Below are 16562 nucleotides of genomic sequence, written 5' to 3' on the forward strand. Positions count from 1 at the left end.
CAGTGCCACTGGCCAGGGACGTGCCTTAGCCACAAATCACTGGGAATTAGGGAAGTGGCCTGGGGCAGTCCGGCTGCAGCTTGCCTTGTGCTCTGCTTCCCTGGGCTTTGGCTGGAGGCTGTGCTGAGGGACAGGACGCGGGGTGAGAGGGACCTGTGATCCCATCCCACGTGGCCATTGGCATGCCACAGTGCGTCTCCCGTGCCTCTGCAGTTTGCACCCCCCAGGGCTGTGGGCCGGGTGGAGCAGCCAGTACCAGACCTGGGTTTTCCCTTTCTTCGCCCAGCAGCGCTGTGACTATGCAGGGCAGCAACTCTCAACAGAGTTCCCCTCTGCTTTTCCTGCACCTGCCACACTAGACCCCCCCTCAAACCACACCTTCTTTGCTCCCCCCCCCCCCGCTTTGGCCACAGAAGGGTTACGCTAGCGCAACATCCCTAGGAGCAGGCAGGCGAGAGCGAGCCGGGGGGGATGGCAGGCAGGCAGGCATCAGCAGCAAAACATACGGCTTATTCCTCTCCATTAATTGAATCTCCCTTCTCGTGCGACGGTGCCGGTATGCGAGCGGTGGGAGCGCTCCCGGGTGGGCAGCGCCGCCGCCGGGCTCGGGGCTCAGCTGCGGGGACAGGCCGGGCATTCACACCGCGGGCGGCTCAATACCGGCATTGTCTGCGGCCCGGCCCCGGGGCTGGGGGGGGCAGGGCAGGGGGGGGGAGGGGAGGGGGCGGGGGGAGCGATGGGCCGCTGTTTATCTGGGGAGGGGAGTCTGAGCGGGGAAGCAGCGCGGCCGAGGCTGCAGGGGCAGTTGCCAGGGATGCTGCTCCGGGAACGGGCAGGTCGGTGGCCCCGGGCCGCGCAGCCAAGTTGTTCGCACTTCTGGCCACAGCTGCTTTGCCCCCTCCCCCGCTCCCCTTCCTCAGCGTTTTGTGGATATCGGCTGCCTCTTGCTCCATCCCCTCTGCCCCGCTCCCTCTGCCTCCCCCGGCTGCTCCTGCCGCCTCCTCTCTCCTTCCCGTTCCCGGCTCGCACTTCCCCCTCTTCCCCAGCCCCCTCCTCCTCTCCCTCCTCCCCTTTTCCAGCCCCCTCTCCCTTCGGGCTTCCCCCCTCTGCCCTCCAGCCCTCCTCCCCTCCCATGGCCCCCTCTCCCCGCTGCAGTCCCCCCCCTTCCCAGCCGCGCTCCGGCCCCCCCAGCCCCGTGCCGGCCGGGGGCAGCCCCTTCCCCGCCGGGCGGGGGGCGCGGGGCGCTGCGCCCCCGGGAGAGGGACGGGGAGCGCCGCTGCCGCCGCGGCGGTGCCGAGCTGCCGTCTCACGAGTGAGGCTCCCTCCCTCCCTCTCTCCTCCCTCCTCCCTCGCTCCCTCCCTCCCTCGCTCCGCCTGGGAAAGTGGGTTAGGAAGGGAGCTGGGGCTGGAGGCTGCACAGCCGCGCACTGGAGCGGGACCAGCCACTCGCGCAGCCCGGCGGCACAGGGCTCAGCTTGTTCCTTTCCCTTTTTTTTTTTTTTTTTTTTTTTTTCAACCTCTCTCCATCACTCCAAACGGGTCGATTTAATTGTTATCATTTTTTTATTATTATTTTGCTACCTGACTTTTTCCTCTTGCCTTTTTTTGGGGGTTGTGGTTTGGTGTGTTTTGGGTTTTTTTTCCCCTTTCCCCCTTTTTTTTGATTGAAGCTTGTGTTAAGACTTTTTGCGGAAAGCCTTTGGAAAAAAAAAAAAAAAAAAGACGGGGGGGGGGGGGAAGAAGCCAGCAAGAGACTGAAAAGACCAAGAGAAAGTGGCAGCTAAGGACTGTGAAATCACCACCACCACCCCCTTTCTGGGGCTGTCGATCAGAGCGAGAGTTGTACATTATTATTATTGTTGTTGTTGTTCTTTCTGCATCTGTCTATCCACATACACAGGCAGAGAGAGAGCCAAGTACAGACAGTGAAACTCGACAAGACCAGCCATGGTAGCAAGGGCTCAGCCTGATCGGAAACAATTACCGCTGGTCCTACTGAGATTGCTTTGCCTTCTCCCTACAGGGCTGCCAGTCCGCAGCGTGGATTTTACCCGAGGTACCGATAACATCACCGTGAGGCAGGGGGACACAGCCATCCTCAGGTAGGGCATTTTGCCAACTTTTCCTTTTCTATGCGCGTATCTATATTTCCGTGGATGCAACATCTACGTGTGATGCGATACAGATTTGTGTGCGTATGTCTCTGGGAGAGTGTGTGTTATTTTACCTCTCGAACTGCAGTAGCGGCAGCTGCTACAAACAAGCTCTGCATGTTTGTGCTTTAATATTTAAAAACAAATAATCGCAAAGCTTTGAAACAATTCTTGCCCCCACTCTCCTCTGTATAGTGCTCTGGATCAAAAGAATTTCAGTGGGGAAAGATCTGTTTGTGTTAGCCAGCTCTTGTGGATGTACGTTTTCCACCAGCCCTGCAGTATCGATAGAGATATCGAAAAGGGATCCAGCTGCGCTTGCCGGATGTTCCATTGATCTTCCCATACTTCTTTTTGTACCTATGCAAAAACTTTATCCCTGGTGCTGCCAGAACTCTCAGGCAAGTTCTTTTGGGAAACTCTGGCTTTTAATTTTATTCATTTATTTATCTGCCCTGTAGGGAGGGGAGATGGATGCAGTGGTGGCAAAGGCTGGTGGAAAATGGTGTAGGAGCTCCGACATTTATGAAGCTTGTATCTCGTTCACTGTGTTGGTTTCTTTGCAGGACTAAGTAAACGGGTGTATGCTGTGCCTAACTGCCTGAGTGGTTGTGATGAGGGTGTCTTTGCACATGAAGCCTTGTTCACTGGCAGTATTGAGTGTTATATTTCTGTATTCATTGTCCAGGTCTTCTAAAGGTAGTTCTGAGGCTACTTGGGCTTTCAGTTAGGAGTGTCCCAAATAGCTGAAACGCAGTCATCTTTTTCCTTTGGGTTTCTCTTTCAAATACTGCCTTGCTCAACTTACCTGCAGTAACTTCCCTACTGAGGGACAATTTTCTGCGTGTGAGTGTGTGCGTGCACACGCTGTGTATTATGGCTATAAAAGTACTGGACATATTAAAATAAGTCTGTAATCTGTATGAGGAGCTGATAGTGCACAAACCTTGAAGCATCAAGGGAGCAATCCCCTAGCAAAGCTAACAGCAGCAGCAAAGTTTTCTTTCTCTTTCTCTGAAATAAATCCTGCTAGATGTCACCAAATGGTCTGCTACGTGATCCCCTGTGTCCTGCATCCCTCCCGTTTAATGACAGAGGAGTATGTGAGCTAGCAAGATGGGATCAGGGAAGAAGGATGCTAGAAGAGGGCTGTGTGTGTACATGTATCGCTTCTCTCAGCTCCCGTGTGCTGGGTTGTTTTGATCCTGGAATATCTGTTCAGCAGCTTCCATTCCCCAGCTCTCCAGACTTGTTAACTCGCATGTAAGATTTATCCACATGGAGTAATAGGATTTACAGAGTAATTCATCTGCCTTGCATATGCAATGGAAGGGGTTTAGATGCAACATGGTAAACACCTAACAAGGGGTGTTGCCTCTGACTCCCAGCTTCTCTCCTCTCCCTTTCACTCACTAGCAATTCCTATATCCCATTAACCCTTTTCTAGCAAGACTCCCAGCTGACTTATCCCATTTTCAAAGGCAGATCACTTCCATCAATCATTTATTTTGGAGGGGCTGCTCAGGCAGATGTTTGCTGGCATATGTTTGGTACATACAGGAGCAGACACGTCATTAAGCTCACTTGCTGAGATAGGGGTCACTGAATTTCTATTTCCCACTTAACCTTGGAGCTTTTGAGTTTATCTAGATGCTGTGTGCTAAAGCTGCATTTGCAGCAGGGAGGGCTGAGCGGATGGTGGAGATGGTGCCTGCATGTGCTGCGTGTAAAGCGTTCGTCAGCAAGCTCAATGGGGCTGCATGGGAGAGTGGTTTCGGTGATTGTGTGTGGGGTGTGTGGCTTGCCAGGGTTATGTCAGGCACTAAAACAAAACACCTGAGTGAGGTGATCCAGCTGTGTCAGCCAGATGTGTGCCAAGTGACACAGTTTGCAGGAGCGGCACACCACCCAGCCATGTAACTGCTTGCCCTGAGCAATACCATGTTCCTGGCAGGCTGCGTTTTTGTCAGAAGTGACTGTGGCCAGTGCACAGGCGGCTTTACCTCCCTCGGCTGCCTTCTTAAGCTTTTTAAGCAGATCTGGCTGGCTATACGCTTTTCACATTTCCTAGGAAGGGCAGTTGTCTGCTCTCCCTTTCCCTGGGACCAGCCCCAGGCTTCTGGGATGCTTCAGTCCCTTCCTCAGGGGAGAGGCAGAAGCCAGGCTGTGCTGGGAGACCGCACTGCCACATGAGGCTGGAAGGGGTGAGGTTTCCTTCTGTCCCATACAGTTTAGGACCTGCAAGATGATGTTTCATTCCCTCAGTTTTAAAGCAAGGGTTGGTTTGCTAACTTCCCCCTCGCTGTTTTCCCTGACCCTCCAAAAGCATAACTCACTTCAAGACAGCCTTGTGTTTGAAAAACTCCCAGCATCTTGCTCTGCCTGCCTATAGATCCACTAGTGACAACGCAAGGGGAAGAGCTAGATGGAGAAAAAACGTTAGGCGATCTATACTAACTGTGCTCAGAGCAGATCTTTACCTCCACAGAGAGATAGGTAGGAGATTTCCAGACAGAGATCGTATCACCTATCTTTGCTATGCATCTACTTCAGAGGGAAGAGGGAGCGTGCATTGTTGATTTACCAGTGCCAAGTAGCTCCATCCTGTAGCCTGAAGGAAAATGAAAATGTAGGAGGGAGAAAAATGATATGTAGTTGGCAAGAAATAAAAGCAATGTACATAGTGATAAGATAACTAAAAACATTTTGTTCATGTAAATTGCGGTGCAAATCGTTCAGCAAAGCACCGAAGACAAGGTATTCTGAATGATTCTTCTCCTTTGGGGCCTTATACATTTGTATATAGTGTTACACTTGTAGGTGGAAGGATGGGTGGGTGGACTGAACTACGAAGAGGAGAAAAATAGTTTCTTATAAGCCCTAATGTTCCTAAAGGAAACCAGTCCTGCGGAGCTTCATCTACAGCTTGTTACTCAGAATAGAGTTATTCTGAGAAGTTTGGATATGACTTTTTAAAGCTATGGCATTTAAAATATTCCCTTGCTATGGACTTTTTAAAAATGTTCTGAACTCCATACTGGCTCATCTCCTAAGTGACCTGGCAGCAGATTTGATTTATTTGTTGGCCTTGCTGAAGGTTGATGACTTTTAGTGAGTATTTGGCATAGGGAAGTTAGTCAGGGAATTGCAGAGAGAATAAAAATAGCTCGTGATAGACTATCCACAGGGAAAAGGATAATGATCTGCTCCTTAGAGCAAGGCTGAAAAGAGAGGAGGGGTCTGACAGCTGCAACAGGTGAGAAAGACTGAGCGGTGTTTCTGGTGTTTGGCCAGCTACAAGCAAGAGAAGAGAGCAGAATGTTTCAAAGATGAAACTGTATATCAGACAGCCTGTCAGACTTACTAAGGTTCCATTTTTTAACTCTGTCTTCAGCAAGCGAAGGACACTGAACCTTATTTCGAGTATTGAGAAGGAACTGTGTGCTCCAACTCATGCCAATGTCTTGCTTGCAAGATTACAGTCATGAGGTTGTCAGGTTTTGTGTGCAGCTTCCCTGCTTGATGTTTGAAAAAAAATTCCAAACAACAAACGCACAAAATATCCCCCAAAACTAAATAAAATGTGAAAAGAAAATCAAGTCCCAACCCCAAATCTTATTTCTGTTTACCTGCCTTCAGCATCCCTTCCCACCTTGTTTACTCTGGGAGTGTTGGGAGAGCAAAGGCAGGGACCCTGTGCTTTGTTCCATGCTTTCAGCCTGGGGAGGGGATGGGAAGCAGGAGGACATTGGCTAAGACAGGACATGTGCAGTGGTGGCAGGCAGCTGCCACAAACTGGGGAGGGAGGGAACTGTGCCTCTGCGTTGTGTTTGGCCCTTAAGGTGGGTTAGAAGCAAAATGGTGATGGAGTCCATGCTGCGGGCTCAGGTATCTGTACAGCATGTCAGGAGGAGAGATCAGCTCTCTCAGGAACCACTGCCGCAGCTCACCCTAAAGTGCCTTTAAAGCACTGTTCTGTGGGCCTCAGCGGGACTTGTAGGTTGCCCCCGGCTTTTAGTAGTCCTGGCACAAGGGCACATTTGGCCTTTAATGACTTCTGAAATGGAGCTCGTCACTAGCTGGAACCAAAATGGGTCACATCCCCATTCCCCTCCGCTCGGTTAGTCCCGTACAAATCCACCAAAGCCCAAGGGCACTGCCAGAAATACTGCATTTGTCTTTGGGGCAGATTCCTGGGGACTGCTAATAGAGGTACAAGTGACTCATACAGGGCTTAAGCTGCTGAGTGCTGCTCAGATGGTGCTCAGCCCACTGGAGAACTGGGATCTCGCCAAGGCCAGAATTTGGCTCATTGTTCCTGAGTTTTTCCGAGTATCAACTTTTCATCAAGAATTAAATCAATCTGATGCACTGATGAAAGAACCAACACTTAACTGAGTGTGCGGTTTCCATTTTTACCAGGTTTTTTTAGATAATATGAAGTTTCAGGCTGATAGCACATTTAGGAACTTCCATCCTAATGGGTACTTATTTTCTTCAAGTTACATGTGTCAAAGGATGGGCTGGATTCAAATTACTAGCAGTAACAATAGCGCTGTCAGTGTAATCTTGCAATGTAAGCAATTTATGCAAACTCTGTTCTTGGCCTCCCAGTATTTTGCTGATATTCTACACATGGAGCTATGGTAGAGGACAAAAGCACCTCAGGCAAAGTAGCAACACAGCATCACAACAAAGTTTACGCCCTATATAGTCATTTTAAAAGAAAAGTAAAAGCTGTTCAGATTACACTTATAATTAGCATCTGATTTGTAATAGAGAGCCCTGAGCTGAGCCCTTTGCTAGAAATGAGAATAGGCACGTTCAAAGGTATAATGGTACATAATAATACAGCCTTGGCAGTAAAATTGTAACCTTGATTATTAGTAGTATTGTTGTGGTGCTTAAAGGCCACCACTAAGTTGAGGCAGCCTTTGTATTAAGTGCCAGGCGAGCACAGAGTATGAGAGATCCCCCGTTCGGCAGGGCGGGCAGCTATTAACCGGGACAGGCAGGGGCTGGGGGTGGGCAGGAGGTGCCCGGAGGTGAGGGGACTCGCCCAGGGTTGCACAGCAGGGCTCAGGCGCACCCAGCCGAGCGACCTATCCATTAGCTTGGGTTGTCTCGCGGCTCAGCCACGCAACGAGCCAGCAAATGCCACAGATGAGGTTTCCCTGGTATGTCTTCATCTGTGCTGGTATTGACTACGAGTCCCAAATGCTCTTCTCTTTCTCCAGGGTGTAAAAAGCCTTTGTTATCAAATGCAGCGTACACGTGTCGAGAGAGGGTGTGCTTGGATCTGTGCAAAAGGGGCTGTACTCTGCTGATAATTTCCTTTAAAAAAAAACCCAAACCCCTAAATGTTTGAAAGTAGTAACATATGATGTTGCAAAACTTCCAGGTCTGGCAGCAGATGGTGCCATTATATGAAGGCACACATGCCTGCATAGATGTGTGAGTGTGTGTGCATATATATGATAAAGGAAGTTGCAACGCGTATATGGTCAGGTGCTGGCGATCAGCATCTCTTCTCATACACACACGATATTTATATATAGCATGCCCAATGGTGAGCAGAGCCTTTGTGCTTCTGTGTTTTCTGCAAAGCGGGACTAACCCATCACAAGCAAAGGTGGAATGGAAATGAGAAAAGGAAAGGCCTTCGTTGGTGAAATTATGTATGTTTAATAACACCGTATGTATAATTTGCATTCAGAAAGATGGAGGAGGAGAGACAGTATCAGACAGTATGGCTTTAACCTCCTCCCCTGAGTCTGCACACACACTTCAGTTTGCAGCTAAGTACCATATGTTTTCCTACTTAGTTGGCATTAAAATTTATATAGTAGTACGTGTTACCTGGAGTGTCTCAGAGTTGGTATCTCTTCCACTCTGCTTCCCTCCCCAGCAGGTCATGAGGAAAGACCTAGTCTTAAAATAGCTCGTAGTTACTGGAATTTGCCATCTCGTAACTCGTTTTCAAAATACGCATTACACATACTTGCCCTTTATATCCAGACCCACGGGCATCTGATTCTGACAGAGCTGCTGGGCCACAGCTCGCTGCCGGGGTGGCGGCAGGGCTTCGGCAGGCTCGCTGTGAGGCTGAATAGAGCCATTTTCATTGAAGGTACCTAGTTTTGTTGTCCATCAAAATACGCTCCGGCCTGTGTGAACTCATGCTCTGCTGGAGTGAGTGCAATGGAGGGCACAAAGGTGAAGTCAGGAATGCACTGAGTTTTCTTTCACTCTGGTCTCACTGAAGAAGAAACGAATGTGATTTTCAGCTGAATCTGACACCAAAGCACTTCCTTCAGGCTTCAGGCACATCTAATGTGCCTGGGTTTATGGTAAGTAATAGGAACCAATAATGATGAGTTTCACCTCTGCCTAGAAAACAGCTATTTCAAAATAATCTGAACAGCCAGGGTCCCCCATGCATGTGTATTTGTGCAGATTTTTAATAGGAGCAACTTGGTGGTGTGGGAGAAGCCAGCTGTGACCCCAGGGTGCCCCACTGTGCTGAGCCCTGTGCAAAGAGAGGAGAAATAACCCTGCTGCAGCTCACTTAATTCCACTGGTGTTGGGCCTTTTTGGTCAGAGCGAAGCTGATGGAATGGAGCCTACTTGGACTGGGCTGGAGTTCAGCAGAGACTTTGCAGTTACGCATCTGCATGAGGTTTGGGGGCTGCCTGCTTGCGTGTGCCTGTGAGCAAGTGTGTGTTTCCCTACATTTTCTCCTGCTTAAGAATGGAAAGTGTTTTCTTCCGTGTAGTTTTACAAATATTCATATACTTCGTGAAGTTGCAAGCGTTATATAGGTCCGAGGCAGCACTGCCCGATGCACAGGGGGAGAGGCTGCTTGCTTGGGGGTCTGTGTGGCTTTTCTCAACACATGGGCCTTTGTAACCATCGCTAATGCTGGAAACATCCTTTTGCTTCAGTGTGCCTTAGTTGCTACAGCTGTTAAAGGAAAAAGCAGCGAGCGAACAGGATATTGCATCTTCCTCTTCTGGGACTCAGTGGTTAACACCGCGGTAGATCTGGCCAATACTGTCCCTTTCCAGTAGCAACCTGAGCCACTCTCCCCGCTGAAATTTGGCTTTCTGTGGCAGAGGGAAGTAGTGAAAGCTTTGGAAGAGCAGGGGGGCATGTCTCCCACACAGCCCTCCCACCCTCCTGTGAGAGGCGAGAGGCGCCTGAGTGGTTTCTCATCACAGGTGCTCCCCTTAGATGGGTTCATAGAAAAGCACCGGATTTATGAGGGGGAGGGGAAGGCCAGGAGATCTTCAGCTCCCCATGCACCAAACTGTGTGCTGTGCATTTGTGAAACAAAACGGGGTGGTCACACAGCTGTGCAGCCACCACTCACAGTGCCACTGCACCCCCTCCTCTGAGGGATGGCAGGGTGGCCACGTTGGAGATGCACCACTGCCCTTGCCCCTGATGTGGTGTGACTTAGTGTGTCAGCGACAGCAGTGCCTCACCAGGGGTGGTGACAGTGGACAGTGCTTTCCCAGCGTAGGTACCCAGGGATGCTCTAACCGGGAACCTGATGGTACCTGTATGGCAGCTACCTTGCTCCCCCCATCCCAGGCTGGTTGTCCACCCTCACACGAGGCTGGTCAAGGGAGACCATGGCTCAGAGCTGCACATCCCTTCACTTTTCCTGCCTTGCTGTGCAAACATAAACCCATGTTGAAATCCACTGGCAGGCAGCATCCATGACTTCGAATAGTAAATACAAATCTCTCCCTCTCCCTCTCCGTGTGTCTCTCTCTCTGTGTTATTAAGCTGACAGGCACTTAGCCAATTATCCAGTCGTCGTCTCAGCTGTATTTATGGAGGAGGAAGAGGCAACGCACACAGCTCTTGTCTTCAGGGCTTCAGCTGAGTCTCCCTTGTGTGCTGCAGCGTTTTCCCTTGTGTGAGCTGCTTAGGACGTACAAGGAAGGAAACCATTGAAGGGGATGAGTTGAGGAGAGGGAGGGGGAAGGGGAAGCAGAGGGGGGGAAGGGGTCTGCTCCCCCAGACCAGGCGCGTGCCATTGGTTTTGTGTTTAAATTGTTTGCTGTTGGTTTTGTGTTTAAATTTGGCAGAGCGCACGTGCCTTTGTTGCATAAGGCTGGGATGGATGGGGAATGTGATGGTTGCAGGTACTCGCAAAGTCATTTTGCAACGACCAAGAGTCAGGAGCTATGTGGTGGCAGACTGCGAGTCTGTGCCGTAAAGTAAGGGGGCCACATGTACCTGGGGCCATAGCATGAATCTGTGACTTGGAGCTGAGAGCCACCCCTCATCCCTGATGCGGTATCGCTCCTAGAACAAACAGCCTGCACTGGCTCAAGTGTTTACTCCAAACAGCAAAATTTAGGCAAATAGCACTGAAGTGTTCTGTGAATATTTTCATGAATGTTAAAAATGAATTCACTTTAGCTGCAGCTGTGCTTCCTTTGTGTGTGTGCATGTGCATCTTTTTTTCTCTCCCCCTGGTGAATAATCTGAGTGGATGAGTTTTCCTTGCCCTGGCATTCACGGACAGAACATTTAAAATGGGTTCATAGATGAACAAACAAAGCTCTAGCTGCAATTTCTGGGCTGAAAGGCCCTGGCTATACAGATTTGCAGGCGTGTGTGCCTATTCTTTCTCCACTGCCCCCTGACACTAACTTTGAGTATATGCCTGTGGTGGTCTTGATGCTGCTTGGGGAGCACTGGACATCGCTCTTAGAAACCTTCATCAGAGCCTGGGCATAAAAGCAGTCAAACAAGTAAGATGTGGAGCTGATCGCAGCTTGAGCCACAATAATTTATGTGCATGTGACAAGAGAAAATTACCTTTAAACTCTGCACCCAACCAATCAATCTTACAGCAGCCTGTTTTTGCTAGGAAAGGTGCCTCAGGCCAAGCCTATCAAGCTCAGAAAAAGAAAGGTTAAAATGTTCTAACATCATTATCTCTTTCTTTTCCTTTGGAGGAGAGGAGCCACAGTGACAAAGCCTAGCTGACTCCTTCACACCACCCCCTTCTTAGTGAGCTCCGTTCCCACAGCCCAGATTTCCAACAGGAGTCAGCAGGAATTTGTCCATGGTCAGGCCCTTTGCTCATCGTGTCAGGGAACAGAAAGGAGAGCATGTGACAGAGGGGACCAGGCATTAATAATCTGCTGGAACTGGAAAATGCTCAAGAGGGGAGAAAAACACCACCACTACAAGGTAGCAACCCTACTGAGAGCTGCAGGTAGCCCAGGGATGTTAGGAACCTCCCATCTGTTCTGAAGTGTCATCTGAGCTTGGAGAAAAGTGGGAATCAGGGAGTGATTACTCCCTGAAAAATTATTGTCCCCTCTCTGCCAAATACAACATAATATGATCTGTAGCCTCCAGGCCTGCAGCTATAGAGCAGGGAGCCTATGCCAGCCGAGGCAATTGTTTATTGGGGCTTTGTGGGGGAAGGGACGCTTGAGCCCCCACTCCTCACGTGAGCAGGGACATGTGTGAGCCGTGAGTCAGTGGAGCCTGTTTGTCCATCGGAGCCGGCAGGTTTATTAGCAGTCCCTTCCAGTCAAAGGCAGGGGAGATTTTAAGCTGGTGAGAGAAGATAGGGAGGGACTGCTGCAGCCCACCCTCCCCATTTTCCCATCTGATGCCCCCTTATCCTTTGGCATGCTGGTTAAACAGGGATGGTCCTTCCACAGCCCACCACCATTTCTCAGGCAGACTGTGTCCCCCACCTCCAGCTCCACAGACTTATCCTGGCTGCCCCCACTCTAGCGGGCCTCTTGTTCCTGACAGCAGGGTGAGGACCTCACAGTCCCACGGCTCACCTGGCACCCACAGCCTTCTCCCCTGCCATGAGGACATCTCTCACCACCTTCTCTTTGCTCCCTGACCGGCAGGGACCTCAGCACTCAGTCCTGGCCACAGCAGATCATGCCTCTTCTTTTTAAGTAACCCCTTTTGGCTGACTTTCCCTAGCTAGTCACTGCTGTCACCACCCAGTTACCCTGTGCCACTGACCATCGGGGTGGTTGGCAGCACTGCAGAGAGGCAATCGGGGATGGAGAAGATGTGAGGGAGCGTGCTACTTTCCAGAGTCCTTCGCAACGCCGTGGAAAAATGACGTCCACACCCACACAGCTGCTGGCAGGCACCCGCCATACACAGGCCTATTTGTCTGTTCCTTCAGTTACACTGCTATTTAATTGAAATCGCTCCCGAGTGTAGCGGGGCTGAGATGGGGGTTCTGGCTGTGTGCTCAGACAGGCCTGACACGTGCAAGTACCTTGAGAATAGCTGGCTTTGGGTCCTGTGAACCACGGACCCTGTGAGAAGAAGCTAAGAAAATGCATCATCCTTGTAGTGACTTTCCCCCTCAACTTTCCCACTCATGGCAGTTGCCTGAAATGGATCAGCTTGTTGATGGGGGGTATGGGTAGGGGCAGGCTCCAGGGAGTGCTGGCCTCATGTTTATTGAGAAAAACCCAACTAGGACAGAAAGCATAGGGAAGTATGCATAGTCAGATCGCTTTTCTCAGCTGTACGCTATGTAAGGCAGCCATCATTTTGGGCAGTAAACAATTGAGGTCGGGCAGTACCCCTTAGAGTGTGCTAAATGTGGGTGACAGTAATAGGAGATCCCATGCTAATGAGGAACAGAAAAGGAGTAACCTTCACCAGCTAGACCCGCTCCTTAGGGACTGTTGTTATTAGACCTACTGCTGAGACTTGGAGTGTGCCCAAAGCCTTCGGGTTGTGCACATGGTGTACTTCATCTGCCTTCCCTCCACTGCCACCCTTGGCTGTCTCTTGCCAGCAAGGAAAGGGAAGACTGTGTTTGCAGAGAGCTGTCCACTGAGAGAAAGGATGGGTAGGTTCATCGGAGAGACAGAGCTGAAAACTCCTGTTTCCCCTCTCGCAGATCTTACCCAGCTCCCTCTGCTTGGCACATTCCCCCAGCCAGCGTTCCACCTGCCACTATGAAGTTGCTGTCACATCTCCTTCTTGCCTTCTCCATCTCCTGCCTCCCTCCTTTGCTTTCTCTCTCTGTCTCAATCCATCTTCTCCTCAACCTTCACCCCTCCCCCAATACGAGTTCTTATTCCTGACGCCCGCCCCTTCCCCTTCATTTTCTCTCTCTTTGCTCAGCTCTGATGTCCTTTGAATTTCCCTCCCCTCCGGACCCAGGGGCGAGAACTGTGGGGCTGGGGCAAAAGCAGAGAAGGATGGGGGAGCACCATAGTGACTGCAGTGCCCGACTCTTCTGCTGTAGATGGTAGAGCAGACTGACGTCTCTTGTTGGGCATGACCACTCAGTCAGCACTTTGTATTCAGGCTGGGCCAGCAGAGTATTCCCAGTGTATTTATTTTCTGTTTTTACACAGCGTGCCTGGTGCCTGTTTGTCCTGAGAGCTCATAGGAAGGGGTGTGTATGAGTGCTAGTAAGAAGCGGGGGCTGCGTCGCCAGCAAAGCTTTCTCTTCCTAGCAGGAATGTAGTTGGATGCCTGTTGCATCCCAGTGATCTGCTGCTCCTGCTTTCAGCTGCAGCCCAAGTTGGAAATAGAGTGGAAGGAGAGCCATTCATTGACGAGGTGGTTGACAGGCGAGAGCTGATGCTGCAGGCTTGTGTGAAAGCCACCCTGCTGCTGTCAGCAGAGGAGCATGCTGTGGTGCTTCCTTGGTGTGCTGTGATTCTGCTGCTGGAAGTTGGAAGAGGGCAGCTGGGGGCTTTTTCTCCCTCTGTTGTAGCTCTTTCTTGGGTGAGAAGCTTGACACTCCTGCATGATGCTGATGTGGGGTGACACAGGTCAGTGCTGGTGTGCAGACCTGAGATTTTCTTGCAGAGGTGGCAAAGAAGGCAGATAAATTTAAAGGACAGTCATGGGGCAATGTTATGGAAGGTCCTCGGTGTTCAACTGCCAGACATCTCTGACCTTGAAGAGAAGTAGCAGGTCTTTAGCTCATGAGTTAGGATCATTTCAGCCAGATTTATCCATTCCAGGAGAGGCTTTCCAGCGACTCTGGAGACAGCCCCACATGTTTGGCATGGAATCATAAGATGCTACAGAAAACTAAAGCCAGCTGCTGGTACTGTAGCAAGGATGTTCCTCAGTGCTGGTCACCCTTTATTACCCTCCTGTGGTACTTCCTTTTTGTGAGACTGGGACTCTGAAGCCTTTGTGAAAACACGTGCATCCTGGCTGCTTTTACACCTAAGGGAAACCTGAGATTGGCATCCATAATCAGGAGCAGAAGGTGCTGCAGGCAATCTGTCTTCCTAACACTGCATTAAACCCATTTTAGTTCTCTCAGCTAAATATCAAATTATCTGTCCACCCACACATCCTCCCCACTGCATCAACTGTGCTTAGTGATGGGCCATCTGTAGGACTTCTACCGGACAAGGGGGTCCGCAGGGGTTCTTGCGTAACACGCTTCATGCGTATTCATTGGCCTTTAGAGTGGCATTTCTTCCCTTCCTATTCTCCTGGCTGGTCTCCAGTACTGGCGATGAGTCAGAGGCATGCAGGTCTATCCATTTGAAAAGTGTGTCCCAAGGTGGAGGAACATGTGCAGCTTTTCTTCTTGCCTGAGCTGGGAAGTGGTGCTTAAACACAGGCCAGGTAGGTGTCTTGCCAGTTGAGAGGGTCAACAGATAGCACACAGATGCCAATAAAAGAGAATAGCCTTAATTTGCTGTGCATTCCAAGTTAATACAGAAAATAAGGCAATATACACATGCAGATGGATTAGCTTACAATGATTCAAGCAACAAAATAGATAAGCAAGGTAATGCACCTAATCATTACTACTTAAGGTTAGCTGTAGTGATTAAGAAAGATACGTCACCAATTGCCCTAATGTATTACCATCATCTAGATCTGTTACCATCATCCAGATCCGCAGTTGCAGTGAGAATGTGGAGAGCCTGTCCTGGCAATTTGGAGGTCCTACACAGGGCATCCCCTTGCAGGTGAGGTCTCTAAAATTGCTGCAAGAGGGCCCAACTTTTTATACAGTTGAACAAGCACCTTTCATAATTTCAAAGGCAGAAACATGGGATTCTGTCCCAAGCCTGGCCAGGGCTCAGGGAGGAACCCGAAAGAGGTATTTTTAACTATTACATATTTAACAGAATGTCTGCTCAAACCGTCTGGGGTGTGTCACAAGACAGGTTAATTTCAAGTACCAAAGTATCTGGAAGGTCTTGTGACACGCTCCCCGATGAGGATAAATCATTTCTGCTTAGACTGCTTCCTTTTCTTGCTGATTATTGTTATTTTGAGATGGCAATCATAAGCTTAATATACCAAAATTGCAAAGCTAACACCATATATGCTTAGGCAGATGGTTAGGTTGTTGAATTAATCTAAAGGTCAACTTTATTCAGGGCCTGTTAGGAGGTCCCCGGTACTTGAGTAGGTCAAGGACCTCAGGCGTAGATTAGTCAGGCTTTTAAATGCCTTTTGGTTTTTTGGGTTTTGGTTTGGGTTTTTTTTTTTTTTCCCCATATGGAGCTCAAAGTGGGGGCAGCATCCAAGAAAAGAGAGAAGGAAGGGCACACAGCAGACTTAGCATCGTTCAGTGTCTTACTGGATGCCATGTTGTGTTCTGCTCTAGCTGTGCCCCTGCTTTGGGGGTACTGTTGGCATCTCGCTGATCACTGTAAACACAGAGGTAGAATCCTGTGTCTCTTTGGGGTACTTTGTGTTACTAGGACGATGTGGACCAGTTGGATGTAGTCCAGAAGAGAGAAGTGGAGATGATGAGAAGTCTAGACAGCATAATCAGAGAGGAGAGGTGGATGGAAATGAGGCTGTTAGGCCTAAAGAAGAGGGCTAAGCATCAGATACGAACATCAGCATGTAGGTACATAAGATACAAAAGAAAGGAACAATGTCTTCTGAGGGTGAAGAGGGATGATTTAAGATTGCAGCAAGAGACACGGGTTGAATGTCAGAACTTTGCAACAGTAAAGGTAGCAAAACATTGAATCAAATTGCTTTGGGAGGCTGTGTAGCTGCATCACTGGAGGGCTTTAAGGACAGACTACATATGTACAAGAAATGACAGATGCCACAAATGACAAAGTAGAGCTCATCCATCCTTCCTGGAGAAGAACAGACTAGATGGTTCCTTTGGGTCTCTTCCACCTCTGCTGCTTGATTCTGTGCAGCCTTCAGGCTCAGAGAACGGCAGGAGCATGGGCAAAAACACAGCTGAAAGCATCAGAGAAGCGCCTTGGCAAGAAGCCAAGTGAGCCTGGCCAGGAGGTCTTTACCTATTTCTTCTGCTGTGGCTGCCCTCCTCCCTTCCATCGCAGGACGGCGGTGTGCTCCAAGGAGTCTGCAGTCAGTACCACTCTAGTCCAAGCATGTGATGCTTAACCTGTCTGGCAAACAGAAGTA

At 49.8% G+C, this 16562-nt stretch overlaps 1 protein-coding gene across 5 annotated transcripts in view; it reads left to right on the top strand.

Moving 5' to 3' along the window:
- Positions 1-452: 452 nt before the first annotated feature.
- The window catches only part of LSAMP (limbic system associated membrane protein), a 314661-nt gene continuing 298551 nt past the window's right edge, over positions 453-16562 (top strand). For 2 of the 5 annotated variants that reach the window (XM_027816957.2, XM_027816960.2), the window contains exons 1-2: positions 453-556; positions 2024-2102. In XM_027816957.2, coding sequence (XP_027672758.1) covers positions 472-556; positions 2024-2102 — 164 coding nt within the window. In that variant the 5' untranslated portion in view covers positions 453-471. Of the gene's footprint in view, positions 557-799; positions 837-1494; positions 2103-16562 lie in introns of those variants that run through there. The other 3 variants (XM_055712346.1, XM_014286790.3, XM_014286791.3) reach the window with 3 other exon arrangements.

This window comes from Falco cherrug, chromosome 5, assembly GCF_023634085.1.
Source record: "Falco cherrug isolate bFalChe1 chromosome 5, bFalChe1.pri, whole genome shotgun sequence".
Classification (NCBI taxonomy): Eukaryota; Metazoa; Chordata; class Aves; order Falconiformes; family Falconidae; genus Falco; species Falco cherrug.